The sequence below is a fragment of the Pagrus pagrus genome (genome assembly GCF_965226575.1).
Source record: "Pagrus pagrus genome assembly, chromosome: 24".
In the NCBI taxonomy this organism is placed as follows: Eukaryota; Metazoa; Chordata; class Actinopteri; order Spariformes; family Sparidae; genus Pagrus; species Pagrus pagrus.
In genome coordinates, this window is record NC_140206.1 from 20,320,632 (window position 1) to 20,346,380 (window position 25,749).

The 25,749-nt window shown below is 38.7% G+C and overlaps 1 protein-coding gene across 3 annotated transcripts in view; it reads right to left on the reverse strand.

The window, feature by feature from the left end:
- Positions 1-25,749, reverse strand: part of LOC311253604 (protein FAM184A-like) — a 200,268-nt gene that overhangs the window by 67,574 nt on the left and 106,945 nt on the right. For all 3 annotated transcript variants that reach the window (XR_014621718.1, XM_084347699.1, XM_084347698.1), the window contains exons 11-14: positions 21,487-21,609; positions 21,226-21,387; positions 9,851-9,972; positions 9,472-9,622 (exon numbers count right to left, since the gene is read on the reverse strand). Coding sequence is in view for 2 of the 3 variants with exons in the window: in XM_084347699.1 (XP_084203825.1) it covers positions 9,472-9,622; positions 9,851-9,972; positions 21,226-21,387; positions 21,487-21,609 (558 nt within the window). In the remaining variant the exon portion in view is untranslated. The remainder of the gene's footprint in view (positions 1-9,471; positions 9,623-9,850; positions 9,973-21,225; positions 21,388-21,486; positions 21,610-25,749) is intronic.

Genomic DNA, 25,749 nt, shown 5'->3' on the forward strand with positions numbered 1-25,749 from the left:
ATCAACATGTTGCATCTTGTTTGTTTCATCTGTACAAAAGCCAAAGCATAAAGATGTGTACTATATGTCTAAAATATATCACTTTAAGTTCAGACGCAGTATTTTACTCTGAAATGACCTTCCAGGTGTAGAACAAACACACTGCGTATACACACACACACGCACACACACACACACACACACACACACACACAGACGTCACACACACATAGACATACATATAGAGTGTAAGCTCCTTAGAGGTTTGCTATGACATTGTTTGATGTTTATTATCAGACACTTTAAAGTGCAGCATTTTGTACTGACTCACATTTACACAGTCATCAACACTGACATTCAGATAACACTCACTGAACAAGCCTTTATGACATTATTCAATTATTAGAGCAAGATAAAGGGCCCGACTCTGCCTTACTCTCTACTCAGTTCATCGATTGTTTGATCGATATTGATATTTTTTTTTTTTATTACATATGGTCAAAGGAGTACATCCCAGCACATCTAGAGAAACTCGAGACTATACAGTTTACAATTAAGAGAAAACTCCCCCCTACGCTTTCTCGCTTCTTAAAGGAAAATCATGGCAAATCATACAGACGCACAACATGTACCTTTAGCATAAATAAAGCCTTCCTATCACAAAGTCTTATGCAAAGGGAAGTGACTAAAGGGGAGTGACAGCATCCTGGGTAGGTAACTAGTTAACTATTAGGTGCTGCTATTAGGTTAGGTTAGCTTCCTAACATGAAGAATCATGATGAGCCTATCATCAATGTGTGTAAATGTATCTTTGTTGATATGTTGCATTTATGTTAATGTGAATGTGAATGTGAATTTTCAGACAAACACAAATTGAAAAATAAAACCATCCAAAATATTACCAAACTAGAATGGCACTCCTGAATATCTCCACCAAGGTCCAACAGGCCCATCTGTACTCACTCATAGATACCAGCCACCTAAATATGCCTGATTTTTTTCATCAACATCAATGTATCAATGCCTGAAAAATTAATGAAAATGTCAAAAAAACAGCAATGTTAAAGAAGGGGAGAAATAATTCCTGGATCTAACCCTGTATCCAGATCCACACCAAAAGTTAATAGGGTCTATTCTGGGCCGAGACCCATCCTCAATCCAACTTTGGTGAAAATCTGTTCAGTAGTTTTTGTGCAATCCTGCTGATTGACAAACCAACCAACAAACAATCTAACAAAAGGACACGGGTAAAGAACATAACCCCCCTACGGCTGTACCCACACGGAAAGAACCTATATGAGGATATATGCGCATATATGAAACCTATATGCAGCTTATCCGCGCATACTGTATATGCCGCATATATACAACATATATGCCGCATATATACAACATATATGCGCATATATGATAATATATGCCGCATATATATAGCATATATGCGTATATATGCCCTATATAGCTCATATACCCAGTGGCAGGTTCTGTTTGTCATACCTATTATATAGCTCATATCTCACTTTTGCAACTGTCATACATGATGCCTAGCTCATATTTTTATTCTCAAGGTAATAACTGCATATTTGTCCAAAGTCCCTTACAGGAAAAAATAACAATTTCACGCAATAACTTATTAATCGCATGTGAACACGTGAAATTGGCATCACATTTGATCCTAAATACATGTTAACATGTGACAACGGCATGTTGTGTGGAAACCAGTCATTATTAACTATGGCAAGTGAGAGGAGACACAAAGCTATGATGTCAACACAAATATCTAATACTATTTGTCAATTTTTTTTTTATGAAACATTAACAATAACAAGGTCATCAATTCTTTCTCATATGAAGATTGTGGAAGAGAAGGAAATGTATAACAAAATGGTTTGATGATGTTTATTTCGTCAATTAAGCCTTTTTTCCAAGTTTAAGTCACTGCCAGATTCACATTATTATAGCTCATACACATCCACACATACCAAATGTAATGTTTTCTATCTTGTCCTATAGGATAACTACCGTAACTGGACCTTATTTCTAGCTAAATATATGATCATTTACTCACCCAGATAACTTTGGTGTCATTTGAAGTCGTTCGGACGAAATTAGATACGGTGTAGCACCGATATATCCATATAATGCGAGTGACGGGGCAGCGACACACAGCCTCTATATAACACATTATCTGTCACGAAACTAGTTCATTTCACCAATATTTTGTCATGATACGCTCGTGCGATTCCCCTCTGAGTCCGGGCTCGTCTCTTATCAACATCCGGGGTCAAACTAGCAGTAGCAGCTACAGGTAAACAAGCTGGGCTGTCGCGGGTGCACGCGCAGCTCAGAGACCACATCCTCCAGGTCAGAGGTAGTAGGTCAACCTACAGACCCCGGATGTTGACAATAGACGAGCCCGGACTCAGAGGGGAATAGCACTAGCATATCGTAACAAAATATTGGTGAAATGAACTAGTTTCGTGGCAGATAATGCTCATAAAGGCTGCACTTCGGTGCCCCGTCACTCGCATTATATGGATATATCGGCGCTACACCGGATTTAATTTCGTCCAAATGACTTCAAATGACACCAAAGTTATCTGGGTGAGTAAATGATCATATATTTTGCTAGAAATAAGGTCCAAGTTGTAAAAAACGGTAGTTATCCTTTAATGCAGTTTCTAGGTGAATATGGCTCAGAGGTCATTACAGGCTAAATGTAGCAAAATAAAACAAAAATAACTGATCCAGCAACTGATCCCAAAGTCACGATCGGAATAAGTGTTTACATGGACGTGATTTGGAATAACAATCGGCATAAACCACCCCTCTTGATCCAAACAGAATTTCTTTCTGATTGAGCCGAATCCATCAGAATCTTCCAATTGACGTAAGCACTTTGGGTTCCTGATGAAGCGCAATATTATTATTATTATTATTATTGTTATTATTAATATTATTATTATTATTATTGTTCTGCCCTCTGGTAAAAGTTGTGATTTGCCCTTTAATTTATTTAATTAAAAAAGGGAGTTCATAATTCATGTAATGTTAAAAAAATACTATTTACAGCTAAAAAAGTAATAATATTACATTGCTTTGCATTATTTCATGATGAACTCTTATTTTGAAGGCTTTGAAGGCTTGTAGATATAAGAGATACGCTATGCATTATTGGATAGAGACGAGTTGTTGTAAACAAGTGAAGCTCTGATGGACATGATGGAGGCACAAGTACAAGTTTAAGTGTCTAAGATGTATCTTCTGTACAGAGTAAAAGTTCGTTTTTTTTCCATATCTGTTTTGATAGTAGCTAACTGACTTTGCTAGCATTAATGCTAATCTAGAATCGTTTTAGCCTATTGTTTGACTGTGTTAGTATGCCAGTAGCGTTTCAAGCCTTACCACATTAGTATATCAATGACGTTTACATTTCATATTTGCATGACATTAGTGCCTGTTGTCATCTTAATGGCTAACGTTAGCACTCATCGCTACCTGTATTTTAGTCACTCAGTAACAGGTTTTATGCTAATAAGAGATATTTTCTCTCGTTTTGTTTCTATAACAGTTTTACTCAAAGTCTTTCACCTGTCATAAATGGAAACTGTAAATAAAGGAGCATGCGCTCGCTTCCTGGCTCGTGAAAACCGAGTTTGGCTGGCTGTTTATCTACGTTAACATACTGGATGTATATAACATGTAGTGGGAACAGTACAATTATTATTATTATTATTATTATTGTTATCATTATTATTATCATACTGTCTTCTCATTATTTTTGTCTTCTCTGTAGATGCTACACTGAAGAAGTGGTCGGCAGCCACGCAAGGGCAGATCGGCACATCCATTAATGCCAAGCTGACCGAGCTTAGAAGAGCACAGAGAGAAAAATAATTTTTTGGTTTTTCTATTATTTTTTTGATTTTTTTTTTGATGTTCTTGTTTTATTTGATTGTTTTAAATGTGAATAAATTATGTAAAGTTCTACTTTTTGGGTTTTTATTTGTTTGTGTAGGCTATGTAGCTATGGATTTTAATAATTTTAAAATCTTTAACGTATAATTTTTAATAATGTGTACATGCAATTACATGTAAAGAAACTTGTACATCACATATAGGTACATACAGTATATAGGTGAACATATAGGTGCATATGTAGGTACTTAAATAGGTGAACATATAGGTGCATATGTAGGTACATATATAGTAGGCCTGCACGATATGAGGAAAATCTGCAATGTGCGATAACACTGTTCAATATTGCAATGACGATATAACTTGCGATAAATAAACAAATATTGAAGTTTGAATATTATCAACTTTACAGTTAATAATAGTGTTTCGCATTAATATGTAGAGAGCTAACATAGACCCGAAACATTGAATAGCCAATGCCCACTGAATAAAGAATGAAATTATTTTGAACATGCTTTTATCGAACAAACTGCACATGAATACCCAACCAATTAAGCAGAACATTAATTTAAATAAGACATTATAATTATATGAAATTAAAGTTTAATTTCCCCTGCTCCCTTTAAACTATTTTCTTGTAAACTCAACCAAAACATCTCTTACCATGCAGAGTTGAAATAAATAAAAAAAATCCAGGGGGAAACAACTTACATAATTAAATAAATATAAATTAAACATGGCACTTTATATTAACTGTAATGTCTCTCATCACAGTCATCAAGGCCCTTGACTCTGCCTAACAAGGTGAAGAGATCTATAGTATGAACTGAAATAGAGTAGGGCCAGCCCACTAAATCAAGAGAAAATAAAATCAGGAAAAAATATCTACCCTTTAGGTCAAGGGTAATGTAACCTGTACGATAAAGAAGAGCAGGTGTACTTCCGCTCCTCATGAGAAAGGATACCACTAACAGAGCAAAGCCTTCCCTTTTAATGTGCTTTTATTTTGTAAACTGTCGGTAGAAGAACCTCGGTGTGTTCGTTTGCACGGATGCCTGTAACATTAGTGCCTTAGAGACCTGGCATGGCATGGTCAGTGTTATGAATAAAAGTGCTGTGCGGAAAACCCCCAATGTTGCCTGCCGTCTCTTGAGTAACCCGGAGCTATCACCTTCCCCTTCACCAGCCCACTTTACAACGGTTACACCCCGCCTTTCCGAAACCCCGCTGTTCCGAAAATAGACTTCCATTCATCGTAATGGCGTGGTTTCTCATTTTTTCTAAAGACCCCACTATTCCGAAAAGGCTATTGTGGTACCCCTGACCCTAACCCCTTACCCTAACCATATTGGGGAGTAATTGGAAGTTGAAAGTCGGATTCGGAACAGCGGTGTGTCGGAATGGAGGGGTTTCGCAATGGAGGTGTTTCGGAATGTCGAGCTGTTCCCCTTTACAACGTCTCCTGAATCCAAAATAACTCCATATAGCAGAAGTGCTGTACTTCGGGGTCTGTAGGTTCCATCATAACCTGGCAATCACCACCAAACTGATGCTGATTAATTTTGTCAGGGTAGCTAACCAGTGTTGCCAACTCCTCAGTAAGAAAAGCCCCTATTGGCTGTCCTAAAAGTCGCTAGATGACGTCATCACCTAATTTGCATAACTGACCATGTGCATTTAATTGTAATGGACGCTGTAGGAGAGAGGAATAACGTCGTGGGGGAGATAAAAAAAACACCCTTAATATGTTTAGAACTACAAATGAACTTATTTTAGTGCAGTGATTTATTTTTGGACAAAGAACATTTTACATTTACATCCCGCTCGGACTGTAACCCAGGGTGGGATCAGCCAGCAGCGGCTTCGCACATGCGCAACTCGCTGTCTGGACGCGAGGGGTGAACTTCTCCTGCTCTGACTGCAGCCGGGAGGGACTGTTGTGTGAGGACTGGGCTGCCTGTGAGTGCTTTGGCACGGTCCCACGGCAGCACCCGTCAGAGTCTCCACAAGTCTCCAAATACACCAGTAAAAGTCGCTAGATTTGTCGCTAGTCGCTTTTTTGAAAAAGAGTCGCTAGAGGGGTCTGAAAACTCGCTAAATATAGCAACAAAGTCGCTAAGTTGGCAACACTGTAGCTAACGGCTAGCTGGGGCTTCATCTGATTGGCCCTTGTATCCAGGGCTCCGTCTGATAGGCTAAATGTTAGCATGCTCACGGTGCATGCATGCCGATTGTAAACAAAATGATTTTTCTTATTCATCGTGTGTCAGGCAGTCTTTTGCGATGTGTTTATCGCACATGTTCATATCGCGATGACGATGAAAATTCCATTTATCGGGCAGCCCTAGGTGAACATTTGGTGCGTATATAGGTACATATACAAGTGAACATATAAGTATATATATGGGTGCATATGTAGGTGAACATATAGGAACATACTGTATATGTATATGTACATATAAGAAAACGGCCAATTTTATGTATGTCGCATATATTCAAACCTATATTAAAACCTAGATTAAAACATATATGTTTATATAGGTTCTTTCCCTGTGGGATAACAATACTTTGGTGGTAATCTCAGTAACCCTGAGGTCGTGGACCCCCAGTTGAAGACCCAAAGAGTAAACAATTGATTAATCAATCAAGAAAATAATCTAGAGAGTTATCGCTCTCTGATATCCTGGTCACATTGGTGGGCATAGAACCAAAACAGATCCACCAAAACCAAGCACACATTAACTTCGGTTTCATTTGTCTTCAGTAAACTACAATCTGGATAATTTAGGATAAAACTGTTTCTCCTGTGTGACTTTGTTCAAAACAACAAACCAGAAGATTTCCTCCAAACCGGTCCTTTAACTTTTAATGTTTAACCATGAGCATCTTTGGTCTTGGATTGTGGGGGTGAGGACGTATAAAAGGTTTTCAAACTGGCTTTGGTGTTTGTCGGCTCCAGCTTGTCAGAAAGTGTTTATCTGAGGCCACCGGTGTCTTGGGAAAATCAGGACGAGCCTCTGTGACGTCTCAGTTGTGACTCAGCTCAGCTCTGAATTACCCAGAGGCCATATGCTCAGCACGGACGGCTGTGTGAGTGTAAGTAGACAAACGCCTGAACTTTCAGCCAGCATCCAATGGTTCTCTGTGCTGCTACAGAGTTTCAACTCTGACCTGAGCTGCTCCAACCACCCTGATAGTTTAAACTTTACTCCAGCAATCAGAGATGTAGGAGAAGAGAAATTATTCATACCAACTGCTGTTCATATCCTCTTCAGAGTTTGTGTATATATAAACTGCCTATGTATGTGCATGTACAGCATAAGTGTGTATGAGAGCTTTGGGAACAAACTCATTAAAAACAGAAGCTTTTGTTTTCTGCTCTGCGTTGCTCTGACCAAAGAACACAGACACTGGACCAACATAGCACAAGATGAGAAGTGAAATCCTTTTCAGGCCCTTTTTTTTAAAAAATTTATTAATCTTACATAGCCTCAAATAGATACATTACATCATAACTATGCATCCTTCAAACTGCTGTGTCTAGAAAAAAAAAAAATTAGAATATGTTGCCTCTTTCTTTCACTTGCTTTCAAACAAAGCTCTTCAGACAGCAGGTGCTGGTGGTCATACCACTTTTGTCCACAGGGGTTTGCCGAACCAACAACACTTGAAAGTTCCATGCAGCAAGTAAGCTACTCTTGGGTTTTTGCTGTATTTACAGTGACGCAGGGCTCAACTGGCTCAATGCTTGTGTCTCTCCTGCAACAAGCTCACAGTGTATACAAGATACAGTCCTGTGTTGGGCTTCCCTTTTCAACAGTCTAAATCCGCTCTTTTTATAGAACATGAGCTCTGGTGGGAAAGAAAAGAGCAGCACTGAAATTTCATCTAATGATCAGTCCTCCCTCTGTTCTCCGTCTCTCTTTTATTAGATGTTTTTTATTCACTGATTCATGTGAGAACCTTCCACCAGCTGTCACTCTTTCACTCATTCATGTTTCAGCTTTGTGTGTGTGTGTGTGCGTGCGTGATGTGAAATGTAAAGCAGGTGAACTGGTTGTTAATCACATTCACACACACAGTCAGAGGCAGCAGACTGTGAGAGTGTGTGTGAGATGGAGTCGTATCTCTCCTTGGAAACACTCTATTTTCGCTCCAGGCTTTCTCCAGGCCTTCACGTCGAGTGGAGCTGTCAATCAAAGTGATTCCCAAAGTGGGTGTGGGTGGGGTGGGGGGTGGCGTCAAGGTTGGGATGCCCTTCTATCAAAGCCAGGGAACAGATAAAAGTTGCTTTCAAGTACAGTAATCCTGCCTTAAAATGGAATGTTTCAAATATGTTTCAGAGGTGTTCCCTCAGTAAGAGAAAGACATTCTGCAGTAAACATTAAATAATCCCATTTTACACTCAGGACAGCTTACTGTCAGTCAACATGATGAATGTGTGGGTCAAGAAGAAGAAGAAGACTAAAGGCACATTTATGCTCTATGTTTTACACATAAGGACACAGATGGAGCCTTCTGTCCATATTCTTTGTCCATATTTCTGCATGTTTTTCGAAAATCTTATGGACTAACGGAGCATTACCTCTGGTAGTCGTGGGGGGCAATGTAGCTGTGTAGCAGATCAAACAAGACACAACCAAAGAGGAAGAAGTTTTCAAATGGCACAGCTTTTTGAGGTGAGGTTATGAGTTGGTGAGAAAGTTTGTATAATGTTACTTTTCCCGGGCACAGAGACAATCAGTTACTACAGAACAGCTGGGAGGAGACTGAACAGGCCTTAAATGTGAGCTGGACACCAGAGAAGGAGAAGTGGAGGTCCATGCAAGACCCCTGAGCGGCACAGCGGCACTCTCTACTGGCTTTATTACTGAACGCATGGAAGTATGTGGACAGTGACTATTATATTGTTTGAAACGGACGCATCTATTTTGGTATGTAAAGGGAGCATAAATGAGCCTTACGATAAAGATTATGAAGATGATAATGACCAAGATGACGAAGACAATGTAGAAGATGATGTTGTCCGCTGTGTGGACGTTACTATGTCCCAGCCTTTCTCACCCTCCCTGTGATAAACTGCTGGTGATGAACTTGAGTTTAAACAGAGATGTGAAGTGATCATTTGTCTTGTTGGTGTGATGAATGATGATACTGCTGCTGATCCCTCGTTCACTGAGAAAACATTCAGATGTACAAACTAACATCACTCCAGTAAATACGAAGTCTATCATTCCTGACTTGTGGCCTCCTGCTGACTGTTGATGCATTCTGAGACATTTACATATTCATCATTTGAAAACTGACACACCCTGTGGTAGAGCAGCTTAGTGTTCATGTCGAGACCCAAATAAATAAATGAACAGCATATTTTCCTTTTGAAAAGTAAAGTTGTGGTTGTGAAGTCATGTGCACCTGTTTATCCAGGATAATAGAGATAACTGTATAATATGTAGCTGTTCCATGTGATTCATTATGAGGACCTGAGACTTGACTTTCACTTAGAACCACCCTGCTGCAGCCTTCACTGTGTGTGTGTGTGTGTGTGTGTGTGTGTGAGTCCATGTGTGTTACCTGTTCCAGCAGGTCCTCCACCTTCCTCTGCCAGCCCTCTCTCGCTGCCATCATCTCCAGTTCTTTCTGCTGGGAGAGCTGAGTCAGCGCCGCCTGTTTGTCTGCTTCATAGTCCTCGCTCAACTCCTCCTTCAACAGACGCACCTCCTCCCTGCAGACACACAGGTAGAGTTTGGTCATTCTGTGAATCTGTGAATATTGTGTACCTCTTCTGATTGTGTTTTTATTCCTATCTGTGAGCACTTTGGAAACACAAGTGGACTTGTTCTGCTGATAACAGGTGTGATGGTGAAGCAGAGGGAGATGACAGAGATAAATGGAAAACAAACGGAATGAGCAAAAGTGAGTAAGCTAAAGACACATGAGGAGAGTCTGTTACCGCAGTGCATCTCTCCACTTCTGGTCCAGGTCATCAGCCATCTTGTCCATCTTCTGCTTCTCTTCTGTTCTGATGGACATCACTCTGGCTTCATGCTGCTGTCTCTGGGTCTCTATCTCCTCCTAAAAACACACACAAGTGCACATATTACAGCCAGAACACAGATAGAAGCTAGGGTTGGGCTTAGGCTTATGCCTGATGAAATCAGACTACACTGGGTAACACAGCATGTATCTACAATCCCTGATCAGACAGAGTGTTGCTCAGGTTATAACGTCACTTGGTGGTAGATCACTGCCTCCTGAAAAATAACAATGTGAAGCTCCTAAAAGTAAGAAAAGCTCCAGATGCAGCTCTTCAATGACAGAACGGTGGATGAGTCACATTGCTCACCTCCACATTTATTTACGCCATGGCTAAAGGGCAGAAAGAAGTTAACTTGAGCAGGTCAGCTGTTTGAGCTTCTGCTGATGACTTCATTACAGCAGCAACAAGATCTTCTCTTCAGCTCTGAGGTGATGAAATTCAGGTTTTGTCATAATGACAGTTTTGATTTTGGTGTGAACTGGTGCTTTAAGTATCAGAGGTAAAAGTACCTGTGATCATTAGCGCCGCCAGCCGGAATCCTGTATGCACTGTGCGTAATTTTCTGAACGGCCCCATGCATGATGCACACACGGTTGAACCAAGGCGGCGGCCAAAATCACCCACGGTCTTTGCAGACAGGCAGGGAAAACCCTGCAGTCCAGTCAGCTCCCCAAACATTTGCGCATGGTGATTTGGGTACCGGGCGTTTCCTTATCTCAGTGCAGGGGCTCACAGGCACACACAAACACTTTGAGAGTGTTTCCGTGTCCCAGTGCATTACAGGCGCACACAGTGACAGAGAAATACAGTACGTAAACTATTCGAAATCAGTCGCGGGCCGGATCGGAAGGTTCGGTGGGCTATTTAAATTATGCAAATCAGCGGGTGACACCAAACAACGTCTGCCCAAGCAAGTCAGAGCTTTTCTTTCTCTCACACAGTGACCTGGAGCGACGCAGCCGCATCTGAGAGGACGATCGCGCATGTGTGCACAATTGCGCATAGCGTGTGTCACCCCTTCTCCACTACACAATACAGCTCGGCTCTACTCGACTCAGTTTAGGTGCTTTTCCATCACAGCTGAGTTCTTCATTTTTTTTTTTTTTTTTTTTTTTTTTTTAAATGAGCTTTATTGACAACAACAGTATACACAGGATTGAATGCAGTTAAATGACATAAGTGTATACAACATTAATACACAACCAAACCATAATAAATACGCCAGGGGTTGACAGCCAAATAGAAAAAAACAAACAAACTTAAATTTAAATAAATATTTTGTAAAGCTTACAAAGATCATACGTTTTAACAGCTTTTTTATTCTCACAATCACAGAGGGAGGAGATATATTGACCAACATACGCAGACAATTCCAGGAAGTTTGGCTTCTTACCAGAAAATTTGGACTTAAGTATGTAAAATTTGGATAAAATAATTAACAAATTAATCATATAAAACTGAGAATTTAGTTTTTTATCATATTCGGTGTAGCCAAACAAAACATTTTTCCAGCATAAATTGAATTGGGGGTAAATATGATCACTGATAAAGCGTGCCAGTCTGCTCCAAAGTTGTCTGGTGTGTGGGCAAGACCAAAATAAATGAACCAAAGTTTCGTTAACAGAAACACAGTGGGTACAGTTCACGTCAATGTCCTTCTTAAGCCTTTGTATATAATGATTAGTTGGGTAAAATCTATGAATCATTTTAAATGAGATCTCTTTGACCTTGTTGGTTAAAAAAACTTATTAGGTAGTAGCCAGACTTTTCCCCAATTAATATTTCCAACAAATGTAGACCAGTAGGATAAAGCAGAGGGTGAACTTACAATCTCCTGTTGAAATAATTGACGAATAAACTTGTTTTTGTTTTTATTATTATCCGTGAAACAAGCTTTCCCCATTGTTGTTTCAGTAATGTTTAAAGAAATGGGCAGGTTGTTGTTTACATTAAGATTTTTAAAAAGGGAAATAATACCCGAAGGCACAGCATCAAAAACAATAGAAAAATCTTTGGGTGTAACAGGGATTCCATACCGTTGCATAAATTCAGCATAACTATAAAGACGCCCATGATGGTCAAACAACTGACTCAGTAAAAGTATATTGTTATCAAACCATTGTTGGAGGAAAATAGATTTATTTTTGTACAAGAGATATCTATTATTCCAGATAAAGAACCTATGCGGAGTAAAGTTATGCTTGTAAATTAAACACCATGCTAGCAGCATTTGTTTGTGGAATGAGGAAAGTTTGAGGGGAAGTTTGTCAACATTGTAAGTGCAGAGCAACAAGAATTGGAGCCCACCAACTGAAGAAAAAACATAATGGGGAATAAAGTTCCATAGAGAGGGTGGATGCTTGAGGTAACGCTTAATTCAATTAATTTTGAAGGTGTAATTTAGGGAAGTGAAGTCCAAGAGATTAAGGCCACCTTTACTATATTCATTCATTAACACCGATTTTCTCAGATAGTGAGTTCGGTTTTTCCAAACAAAGTCAAATAAAATCTTGTCTATAGATTTACACACACGACTTTCAACTCCTAGTGATAAGGCAGCATATGTTAACCTTGATATACCTTCAGCTTTTGAAAGAAGTATTCTACCTCTTAAAGACAAGTCACGCAAAAGCCACTGATTAAATCTTTTTTTTGGTTTTTATCAATTATTGAAGTGAAGTTATTATAACATCTTTGGGATTCATTTTTATCAATAATGATACCTAAATAAGTAACAGAGTTCTTTATTGGGATGTTAGAGATTGACTCAACACAACAGTCCTTTATAGCTAATAGTTCACATTTTTTAAGATTTAAATAAAGACCAGACGCTTTACTAAATTGTTCTAGAATATCTATAGCTAAGGGCACTTGAGAGCTATCCTTTAAAAACAATGTTGTGTCGTCAGCCAGTTGACTGATTAAAACACTTTTATCAGCTATAAAGATACCTTGCAGATTACTACACTTGATATGATCACATAAGAGTTGGGAAGCTAGCAAGAATAAATATGGAGATATTGGACAACCTTGCCGAACACCTCGATTTACAGCAAACCTGGGAGATGAACCAAATCTGAGTTTAATTGAACAGTTGGCATTATTGTATAGAGTTTTGATGGCATTACAGAAAAAATCACCAAATCCAAATTTTTTTAATGAGTGGAAGATAAAACTGTGCTCCACAGTATCGAAGGCTTTGAAGAAGTCCAAAAAAAGCATAAAACTATTATCAGAGATAAGGTAAGAATAATCAAGCATGTCTAAGACAAGTCTAATGTTGTTGGTAATGTGTCTGTTGGGCATAAAGCCTGACTGCGTTTCATCAATTAAAGTATCTAATACTTTTTTGATTCTTCTAGCAAGAATTAAGGCTAAGATTTTATAGTCGTTATCAAGAAGGCAAATAGGACGCCAGTTGTCAATGTAGAGAGGGTCTTTACGTGGTTTGGGAATTAAATTAATCAAACCTTGGGTCATACTTGCAGGTAAGGTGCTGGAAAATAAACTTTCATTAAATACTTGCAAAAGAAAAGGTGCCAACTGTTGAGAAAATAGTTTATAAAATTCAGAGGATATACCATCTGTACCAGGGGATTTGTTGAATTTTAGAAGATTGATACAGTCACTGATTTCTGTTTGAGATAACGGAAGATCACAGAATTTAAAATCTGACTCCACTAAAATGAGAAGTATGTTGTAACGAATTTAAAAATGATAAAGTGTCATTTTCAGAATATTCAGATGTGTATAGGTTTTCGTAGAAAGCGGAGCAAAATTCAGATATGATTTTCGGGTCATCTGTTTTATTATCATTAATAATTAGTTCATTAATGGTGTTTGTTTTTGCGTGATATTTCTCTAAATTGAAGAAATATGTGGAGTTTTGTTCTCCTTTTTCTAGCCACTGTTTCCGTGATCTTATATAAGCTCCTTCTGCCCTTTTCTTATAGATTCCTTCAAGTTTTTCCTGTAAATTAAACAATTTTATTTTGTCTTCCTCAGTTAGTGTGTCTGGTAGAGATTGAGAAAGTAATGAGATATCAGAAATGATGTTTTGTTCCTCAAGTTTTCTAATTTTAGCTAAATAGCTCCCAAACGCTCTCAAATATTTACCTGATTCATATTTGAATAACTCCCAGTTTAACCTAAATGAATTATCTATTTTAGCCTTATTAAAGTAAAAGCTTATGAATTGAGAAAAAAAAATTTCTTAACTTCTTCATGTTTAAGAAGAGTATTATTCAGTTTCCAATGTATCGCTTTGCAGTTTTTCACAGAGGGAAAGCAATTAATTGAGATATGGATAGCTTTATGATCACTGAATGGACAGGGAGTAATGTTTAATGTGACATCTTGTTCATTAATACTATTGGAAACCAACCAAAAGTCTAAACGAGAGAGCCTGGTGTTTTCCTTATTTCTCCAAGTAAATGTTACAGTATCTGGGAACTTAACTCTCCATATATCCACCAAATGAAATCTCTCATTAAAAGTTTTAAAGAAAGAGCTTCTGTTATTATTTCTTGTAGGTGGCCATCTATCTATTGAGGGATCTAATGTCACATTAAAGTCACCTCCAATTATAATGTGTGAGTTCGTAAATTTGGTTTGCCAATGTTTTAGTCTATGTTCTATTTCATTAAATAATTGAGAGTTTTCTAAACAAGAGTTGTACCCATACACGTTAACAGAAATCAAAATTAACTTATTGAAGTCAACAACTTGACAAATAAAGTGACCTTTTGCGTCTGTGTCTGTGTCTGTGTGTAAGATGTTATAATTATATTTGTTCTTCATAGTTAACACACCAGCTGATCTTTCTGAACAGTGAGAAAACCATAATTCGTTGCCCCATTGGGATCTCCAAAAATTTACATCATTTGAAGTTGAGTGAGACTCCTGACAAAAACAAAAATCTGTATTGAGCTGTTTGGTGAACAAAAATAAAGCTTTACGTTTTATATTATTTCTCAAACCCCTGGCGTTTAAGGAAACAATAGACAATGAAATACTTCAAATATGGAACGCTTACAAAATACTTAGAAAGAAGTATATAAGTGCTGAACTGCTGAGCAATATATGCACCTTGAACAAGTAGCATTATTGGTGATAATTTTTGAATGTAAAATTAAGTAAACTTAAGGTGTTATAGTTCCCAAATCAAATGTGATCCTTCAAAATATTGGTAACTAAGCTAAGTCAATGAGGAAGAAAAAATATCCAACATGCATTGGGAAATATTTTTTAAGAAAAACAAAAAGCAAAAAAGAAATCCACAATGACTTATAATGTTTGAGTTTGCTCAGTTCCCCTGTAATGATATAACTGTTTGTCCGTTTAATGGGATAGGGAACTGAGCTATTCACCGGCAGGATATGGAAAGCTCCGCTGAGATCAGTCACATTACCTCAAGTAACTTCTTGTCCATTGATGAAGGCCCGTGCACCGACATAATATGCAGGTTTACCTTCACTTCGTGCCTTTTTTATCAAGGGCCACATCTTCATCCTGGCTTCTTTGATGAGCTGAGAGAGATCCTCAGCAAAACGGAGCTTGTTGTCACGCATGAAGGGGTGGTTTTTTGCAGACTTCCACACGGCATCTCTGTAGGACCTCAGGGAGAATCGAATGATGATGGGTCTCGGCGTGGAGTGGGCTGAAGATGATTTTCCAAGACGATGAGCCATGTCAATAGCAGTTTGAGGCATGTTCTGACCATCTGGGAGGATCTTCTGGCAAACTTCTATGGCTTTTGCTTTCACATTCTCTGTTGAGTTTTAAGCGACGCCATGAAGTTTCAAGTTCCACCGTCTTGAGTAGGAGTCCATCTCACACACACGTGTTTGGAGGTTGATAACTTTCACTTCTTCCTCTTTGAGACGTGTATCAACATTCAGCATTTTTTTCTGTGTGTCCTTAATTTCACTGCATGCAAAGTCCAGAGTTTTCTTTATCCCCTCTATTTTAAGTGTGTTGCTGTCGATTTTCTTGGAGTTTTCACTCACTAGCTTTTCGAGGGAGTCAGCTCTCTCGTTGATGAGTTTTGAGAGGGTAGAGATAATGGCGTTGTCTGTGGAGGTGGAACACTGTTCGGGGTTATACAGCGTTTTTTTAGCAGCTGGGGATTTGCAGGGAGTCACAGGTAGCGGCGGAAAATCTTCGTCTGACGCCATGGTAACAGTTACTGGTGGCACGGGGCTAGCATAGTCGTGACACGAGGATATTAGCATGTTACCTGGGTGAGCCTCGGAGGAGAAGGCTTTGTTGTTATGAGATCTTTTCCTGTCCCGGTTCGGCATTAAAAGGTTGTCAAAGAAGTCACTTTAACTGGAGTTTCCTCGTTTTTTCACCGTCTAATAAGGTTTGGTGCAGGAGCTCAGCGAGAGTGAGCCTACTCGGCAGCCATCTTGGCCTTCAACCCCCTGCTGAGTTCTTCATAGTTCCTCCTCAGCGGGGGCGATGTCGTCATATCATGGCGGCTACAGTCGCATCATATCATTCTCTTTTTTTCTCTCCTCTGGTCAGCGCCAAACTCACTCGTCTGCACCGCGATTATGGACCACAGCGTGCTTTTTCACACAGCAGCCATTTAACTCGTGTCAGAATAACCACAGTCTCACAGATCATGTGGGCGCTGCAATCTGTTATTTCACTGATACCTAAAACATTAGATTTTGTCTTAAAAAAATATTTTTCCATTTGTTGTATTTGCCGTTTCTGTGCGTACTTTGAAATTGAATCCTGGCGGCGCCACTGCCTGTGATCCACATACAGTATGATTAAATGTGACATTATGAGACTGTTAAGTGCAGGACTAGACTTACTTTCCACCACTCATTCATAGTAAATATAGTTAAGATACTGTAAATAAATGTACAACATATCTTGTACAGTATGTTTTATCATTTATTGAGTTTATTTGAATCTATTCTATTCATTTTAACAACAAAATATACATTTTTTAGAACCATCAGTGCCGGATTAACCTATTTCAGAGTATATAGCTTTGTGAAAACAATTCTCTTAAACGTACTACAAGGAACGTTTAACTGGTTTTGCATCTTAATACTGCAGCCTCTACATGAGGTACAGAAGTAAACATTGGCTGATTTTTGTACGGTTCTTGTTCCCTTATTTTATCATAGTCATATCATAGTTATTAATCGTAAAAAATGTCAAATAGATACATTACATCATAACGATGCATCCTTCAAACTGCTGTGTCTAGAAAAAAAAAATATTAGAATATGTTGCCTCTTTCTTTCACTTGCTTTCAAACAAAGCTCTTCAGACAGCAGGTGCTGGTGGTCATACCACTTTTGTCCACAGGGGCTTGCCGAACCAACAACACTTGAAAGTTCCATGCAGCAAGTAAGCTACTCTTGGGTTTTTGCTGTATTTACAGTGACGCAGGGCTCAACTGGCTCAATGCTTGTGTCTCTCCTGCAACGAGCTTACAGTGTATACAAGATACAGTCCTGTGTTGGGCTTCCCTTTTCAACAGTCTAAATCCGCTCTTTTTATAGAACATGAGCTCTGGTGGGAAAGAAAAGAGCAGCACTGAAATATCATCTAATGATCAGTCCTCCCTGTTCTACCTTTTTATTACTTTGACTGTATTTTACTCCTTATTGATCATCTTGATAATATTATATTAAAAAAAAGTGTCTTTCTATTCTCCTCTTACAGATGCGCGCACACACACACACACACACACATACACACACAAACACAGCAGCAGCAGCAGCAGCAGGGCTCTTTTCACACACAGGACCACTCAATTCATAATAACCTCATCATCATTATCTCACAGCTGGCCTTCAGTTAATTCTGATTTCCTGCTTTGAGAGCGCTCTGCCCCTCTCCGTCTCTCCTTCCTTCCTCTCTGTTGGCCTCACTGCCTCTTCAGAGGAACTGGTTACACTCTGAAAAACCTCCAGCAACCCAGTTGATGTTTGTTAAATTGGCACTACAGATAACAGCTGTGACTCAAGTCTCAAGCAAGCAAGACAAACTCCATGCTCAAATATGAGGGGTGTCACTTAAAAATCACAAGGAAACTCCAAGGCTCTCTCTTTTGAGCTAATTAAATGCTTGCATTGTCACGGCACGGTCATGTTGGACCTTCAACAAACACTGATGAGTTTCGGCATTAAGTGTTCATCAGGGTGTCAAACCATTAGAGGTGCCACTTTTCTCAAAATCCACGATTTAATCTGACTTTGGATTTAAGGTCAGGATTCGGTTCGATTTTCAGTTTAAACATTTCGTTCAGCACTGATGACTCTGCCATTTTTTAGACTATCACATCTAGAATTGTATTGATTAACAGATTGTTGGTTTTACCAAAAGCAACAGCTTGTCTTTTTGCAGGTTAGGGTTAGACAAGTTCAAATAATATTCACCCAAAATTCCAGAGTTCAACAACAAATGCCAGCCTTCAGTGATTCAACGATACACAACAAAAGATAGAAATTTAGTTTGTTACAAAGTTCAGTTTCTCAAATTTGTCTAGCGTGAACCCTCTTCACAAACAAATCAGTAAAGGATCTCTAAAAAAAAAAGAAAAACAATAAATAAATGTCCGACGCTGTCAGAGTTTCCTCTGGCACCAGTCAGCTGACCTTCTTCATCACACAGGAGAAGAGTCTTGAAGTGATGCTGCAGGCTAATGCTAAGCTAGCTGCAGACTGACGCTTAGCTAGCTGCAGGCTAATGCTAAGCTCACCTCAATCTATTTCTATTTTAGAATGAAAATCATGACACACCTGTCATTTTTTTGGTGAAGGTCGTACAGACGGCTGTGACACCATCTTTAATGACAGCTCCATTTGTTGAAAACAAGCAGGAATCCTCCTCATGTTGTTTGATACTAAAAACATTACTGATGTCGTCAGTGCTGTTTTTTTGGCTGTTGACCTTCATTGTGACTATTTGTTTTCAGTGTTTTTCAGTCATTTCAGAATCATTTCCTAATAATGTCTGAAAGGTTTCCTGGAGACAATGATGGTTGTGCCTTAAAATACAGACAGTGTTCAACTGCTACACTTAGAGTCTTTCTGCTGAATGTGCAAAACTGTGAAAGTTGTGTTGGGCCCCACAGATGAAGTCATTCATTGTGGATTTCAAAATGGACTCTGAACTGAACTCAGTGTCCCAGAATTCCCCATTCTTCACACCTAGGTGCAAAATTCAGCTTTGAGCTACTATTGGTCAGGGTGACAGACCCCCCTCTGATCAGAGAGTCAAAACTCCAGCGCCTTCCTTTGTTCTCTCTCTTCTCCTCCAACTTCTTATCCTCAAGGGCTCCTCTCCATCTCCCCCCCTAGGGGCTGCCTGCCCTCAAGATCTCTTCTTCTGGGCCTAACAGCTGCGGAGAGCTGCAAGTATGGAGCTAAATCGGGGTCAAATGTTTTGTGCACAATCTGGCGTGATTTTGTCGCTCCTGTGCTACAATTGGTCCTCAGTACTGTCTAAAACAGCTTCCACATCTCACATCTAAACAGCCTTGGAAATTAAAACAGTTTTAGCCATGCAGGATATTCGTGCATGGTGTGCAAATGGAAGTTTGTCACTGACAGCAGTTTTTTCACTGCCAATCATGTGGTGTAGCCGAGTCATTTTAGATCCTACGTTCCCTGAAGACAACATGATATGGGAAGGTCTGTAGCCTTTTGGTTAAGCTGTCTGTCATGATTCCACACCCCTCTCAGTTTATGCCACGCCCCCTACGCTAGATCAGGGTCAAAAGTCTGAAACTGAAAAAGAAATATCTGAAACTGAAAAAAAGATCTGAAACAGAAAAAAAGATTTGAAACCGAAAAAAAGATCTGAAACTGTAAAAAAAACGAAGATCTGAATCTGAAAAGATAAAACATGCAACTGAAAGAAATAGGATCCCAAATATCAAAACATGTGAAAGTGAAAAATGAAAATAAATGATTTATTCAAAAGAATTACCAGAGTTGATCATAATTAATTTTAACCTGAAAAAAATGTTCGTACATTTATTTTTATTTTGAATACGTTGATGTATTTTTCAAAATTCAAAATCAAAACTGCAGCGACACGAGGTCCTGCCAGTATTCCTGATCAGTTAGCACCAGCAGCTGCGATGCAAAGCTTGCCAGCTAACTTCACAATCTGAGGAACACCAAGCAAGTTAGCACTGAGCTGCTATCCCTGCAAAGGAAAGGAGCGAACCGTTTCCTCCTCTGCTGACTTTCATCAGTCATTGCACAGCAAGAACAGCATTCAACATTGGAATCCCAACGTTCTCCTGCAACCACCAGCACCTTTTCTTCAAAGACTGGTAACGTTGTACTGGACTTAGATAGCATAGCATAGCATGGCTAAGCACAGGACTTTAAACTCTGGTTGATGTAATGCATATGTGTTCAATTTATGTGTGTCCACTGTTTGAGTGTTATTGTGATCTCAGGTCAGATTATTGGTAGTTTGCTTTCCTAGACGGCTAATTCTACGTTAGTCGAATTATGCTTCACACAGACACAGGGTCTTTGCATGCAACTAACCATTTTCTATAACCTGGCATCCCGTCACACACACACACACACACACATTCCTTGAGCCTGGAGCATATCACAACCACATGTGATATTTGTGACCACCATTGTTTCTTTGTTCTGCCGGACACACACTCACACACACATACACACACACACCTGTATATAGTACATGTTAGTTAGTGTGTTTTCATCTTTGTGTAAATAAAAGACTTTTGAACCTTCAAGCTGTCTATTTAATATTGTACAAGAGTGAATGTTGCCAACCTCTACTCTGTCAAGAACTCCAAAATCCTTTAACCATTACTACCTGTTATGGTAATATTGGTTGTAGTTATTAAGTTAATTATTAATCAGAGTTACAAACAGTTTAGTACCTTTTCTGAGACTGATTTGGTGAATTGGCTATCTTTTCCCTTCTTCAAGGGTGGTGCCCCAAGGTGATCTAATGTAAATTGGATCTTATTAGTAATCATAATTAATAATTATCCTTGATAATCATTAATTATTATTGATAGCCAAATGTAACCCAAAACTCTATTACTGTTGCATGAAGCACTACATTATGGTGCCTCGTGTGATGTGAGCACAACAGTTGTCTGCAAGCAGCGTACCATTCAGCCTATATAGAGGATAAAGTTTCCAATTATGAATAAATCATGATTAATAATGATTTCCTTGGGTTCAGAACATTCCAATAGTCCCTCTAATTAGTAAGAAATTATGTTGTTGTTTCCAGAATTCCAATTTGATCCTCACCTGCAGGTCTGTGAGCAGGTTGCTGGTCTCTCGGACTCTGGATCTTGTTGCATCCAGTTCGATCTTGAGTTTCTCCTGAGTTTCCCTCAGACAACTGATCTGTGTCTGAGCTGAGCTCAGGTTCTGCTCCCCCTCCCTCACCAGCTCCTGAAGGTGGGACACCTGGAGAGATCAGCAGAGAGTTAATCACATCATCATCATCATATCAGAGGAGGATCCGTGAGGATTCAGGACTCAGAGCAGTGACGTGTCACTTCGTACCTCCTGATTGGCCATGTTGAGCTTGGCCGAGAGCTCCTCTTTCAAGTTGTCGAGCTGCTGCTGAAGGCGGTCTCGCTGCTCCTCCAATGACAGTCGCTTAATCTCAAACTCCTGACTCATTTTCTGGAGGGGAGAAGGAGGGGGAAATAAGGAATGAAAGGAGATGCAAAGAAGAGTGAGAAGAAGTGGACGGGCAAGAAGAAAAGATCAGAAATGGAAGAAGATTGTCTGTGTTGGGAACAACCATGAAACCAGAGATTTATTCAAACAAAAAAAACACAAATGTTTATCCTTGAAAAAGAGAAATGATCAGTGCATGTGTTTAGTGTGGAGGCCGAGCAGCTCATTCTTCTCCTTTTCTACAGGATTCACTCTGAAATGCCCTCAGAGTATAATCTCTAAAAGAGGAGGGAGTTAAGCAGCCACTGTAAATCCCATTTGTCCTGTAATATGGAGTCATTGGAGTAGTTGTTCAGAGTCAACCAAGGCTACTGAATGAAGAAAGACACGTGAGGTGTCAGTTCAACTTAAAAGGCCATCTCATCAAACCAACCGTTTCCTATAATCCCTCTCACCACAGCACCAAATCTGGTCTGGGCAGCCTAGCTTCTCTTTCCTTCCTATGTTTCCTGCTGATATCAATAGTGCAGATATGTTTTCTGACAAACAAGCATCATTGTGCTAGTATTGTGGTTGTTCAGTAGTAACACTGCACTGCTGGATAAAGAACAGTGCAGTGTCCTGACAGACTGGTGCTGCTCAAACTGAACTCATTCATTCTGTAATGATTTCACTGTTTAAACCAAACATCAGCTGAAGTAATGCACAATGATTCTTACTGACTCGGATTATCATGCAGCCATAGATCAACGCCTGAAGGGTTGATGGTGTCCACTAGATCCTACTGAGAGGGCAGTTGATATGTATAATTATAGCAGCTGTTCCTTCAGGAAGGTTAAAAATTAATGAAAAGGACTGACTACGAGAACACTGGATATACAATACTTTGGAATCAATATATCCTGATATGTCAGATTATTGGATCTGTTTATTGTATCTTTATACAGTTTGATTTCATTTCCATTGAGCCTGCTACGTAACAGTGTTTGTATATTAATATCAGCCAGCCCGTCCTTATCAGAAAAACAAATGGTCGACTGTAAAGCAGCTTATTATGACCCATATTGACATTTCTTGTTAGGCAGTGACCTCCAGGTGCTGTAGTAATTATTACAGCAGCAAAGGAGAAAGTCAGGTGATGTAGTATAATCTATAATCTATTATTTTGACCTGGAGACGGAAGGGATGCTCAGCCTTGCTTCCAGTTTTGCCCAGTGGCCACTCGTGGTATTGCAGTAAATTTTTTGTGGCTAAATAGAGCACCATTATAAAAGAGGCTTGTGTAAAACTGTTGACAGGACACCTACAACTGCAAACAAGGTCGATTATGACTCTTTCTTTAATGAACTTTCGATCAATGGAGGTTTTATATTAGTACATTTGTAAATCATTGAACCAAGAAAAGCCGTTTAAAAAATTTGTGATGTCATCACAATGTAGAGTCTCTCTGCCAGCGAGAGAAACCCTACTGCCACATAACCAGGAAGTAAACCCTGAAGCTAGAAACCTTTATTGGTATGTGCACTTTTCAATTCTCATCTTTGCCGTCAGTGTGTAGCTCTATTATAGATCTTTGATAAAGAGCGACAGTCTGACAGGGAGGACAGGCTAGGTGGTCAGTTCAAACAGGCACAAGATTTTCATCCAGGAGACTGCCGCTCATGTCCAGTGTGAAACCAGAAGTCAAAGTTGAGTTCTTTTCAGTCACACAGTTAACTTGTCTCACAAACATAAAAGAATGTCCTCAACTCAACTGAGCAGCTCTTTATCAGAACTGTCTCTGCTACACTGTTGTTCTGGGAACAGTGAAATCGCAGGTGAAAAAGTATTACACTTAATTATATTAAAAATATATTTGTATCAGACAAAGTTTATTATAAATTATTATAAATATACTTATACTTTTTGTGCTTAATTTGTAGTATATTTAATATATACTTTTAGAAAGTGTACTTTGAAATATGTGATCAAGTTCATCTTCAATATACTAAAATTAAACATACTAATTATGCAATAATTAAAGTTGTACTTTATTTTACTTATAAGAAGTGTACTTTATTGTAAGTGTATTGTAAATTGTTTTAAAGTGTACTTTAAAAAGTATACTTTATTTCAAAGCACTTATTAGAGGAGATTAATATTCTTATTAAAAGTGTACTTATTTTTGAGTCATTTGTAATATACTTTATTAAAGTGCACTTAATTTGCACTTCTTTGGAAGTGAACTTAGGTACATTTATTAAAAGTGTACTTCACTGTAAGTCTGTTTTAAATTCATCTAAAATATACTTTTACAAAGTATACTTTATTTCAAAGTACTTACATTAGTCGAATAGTACTCATAAGATAAGTAAGCTTATTTGAGTCATTTGTAAAATACACTGTAACGAATTGCTGTATATTTACGTTGGATTTACAACAGTATCCTACTGTATTTTATAATAATTGTAAAATACTGTTAAATAATCATCCCTTACATGTAAATTAACAGTTAAATCAGTCATTTAACAATAACAGTAGATAACTGTAATTTAACAGCATAAAACAGTATTTGTAATGAATTACTGTAAATTTACGGTGGATTACAACAGTATCTTACTGTATTTTAAAAATAATTGTAAAATACTGTTACATGTAAATTAACAGTTAATGCTCAGTTAACAATAAGAAAGTGTAATTTAACAGCATAAAACAGTATTTTCTGTCAAGCAGTGGAGACATGTGCTAACATCCATGGGTGCAGATCATGGGGGGGACATGTCCCCCCCAATTTCTGAAAAACATGAATTGTCCCCCCCAATAAAAATACCCTAAATTATTCAAAATTGAACAGATGTATTTTCAGACTTCACATTCTTCGCATTTTAGATTCACATCTAAAAAGAAATGATTGAAATGGTGGAACAAATAATGTTTGACAAATATATTTCTGACTCCACATTCCATCTCTGGTCTCCTCCACTACAATGCAAATGAATGGGTAGTTTCTTACACAGACGCTGATGACATCAGCAGGCTTTAAAAAAAACCGACCCCCTCAATCTTTCTCTCAGGTCTTGAAAGTGGCTGCAGCCTTATTTATCCTTTATTTTATCCAGGAGTTGTCCAGATACAGATAAGAAGAGTTATACAGACAAGAAGAGTTATACAGATGAGAAGAGTTATACAGATACAGGATCTCTTCTTCCAGGGAGTCCTGGAAAATGACAGATTTTATATAAATTTATGTAAATAAATCAGATTTTGTTGGGTCAACTTGTGTTGTGTTTATTGTGCTCTTAGAACTGTGTTTTTTTTATTACTGTTTACCAGCATAACTGGCATTGTAAAAACATGATCAGTTAGTTTAAACAACTTGGTTAGGGCTTCATATTTTGATATTCATCCATATCAATTAATCATGCATAAAGTAGTCCCATACACTGGGAGAAAAGGAAGATAGTGAGTAGAATTGGGGATCTGGGAGGGTTGGAGGGAGGCGAAAGATAAGAACATGAGTAGACATTACATGCCTGAGACCCTTAAAATTATGATTTACTAATAAAACAGTTAAGTAAGCAGTGATATGCGCTGTTGGCTGTTTAGGACAAATAAACAAGAAAGGTAGGCACAATAAATGATTCCCCGTCCAGTACTTTTTGAATGATATGGTGAGCCTATACGAAGTTGTGATTTATGGTGGCATGGTATGAGCTGCATACGAGCAAAAAAAAAAAAAAAATCACTTTTGTGTCCCCCCGATCCTGACATCGGATCTGCACCCCTGCTAACATCCCTTCTCAAGTCCAGTCATTATCCATCAGCGTCTTACTGATGAGTGTGGGCTTATGTTTCTATTTTGATGATAGCACTTCTTTACTGATCAAACTCCTCAAACTACTCATTTTTGAGGGACTATAACCTAACTGGCTATTCCTGAACTTGACTTTGGAGAGCACAGCTCCGTCATATCATTCCAGCCAGAGAAGTCCATGTGGAGTTCAACAGAGCAGGTAAAGTAAAGTTATGCTTATCTCCCGAAATTGGTAGTGTCCAGTGTTGTTTTGTCTGCATGATTATTGAACTGTTGACATTTCAGATGTTTCATTAGGTCTGTTTCATTAGTTCAAGTTGCTAAATAGGGCTAAGTGAAGCAAACTATGT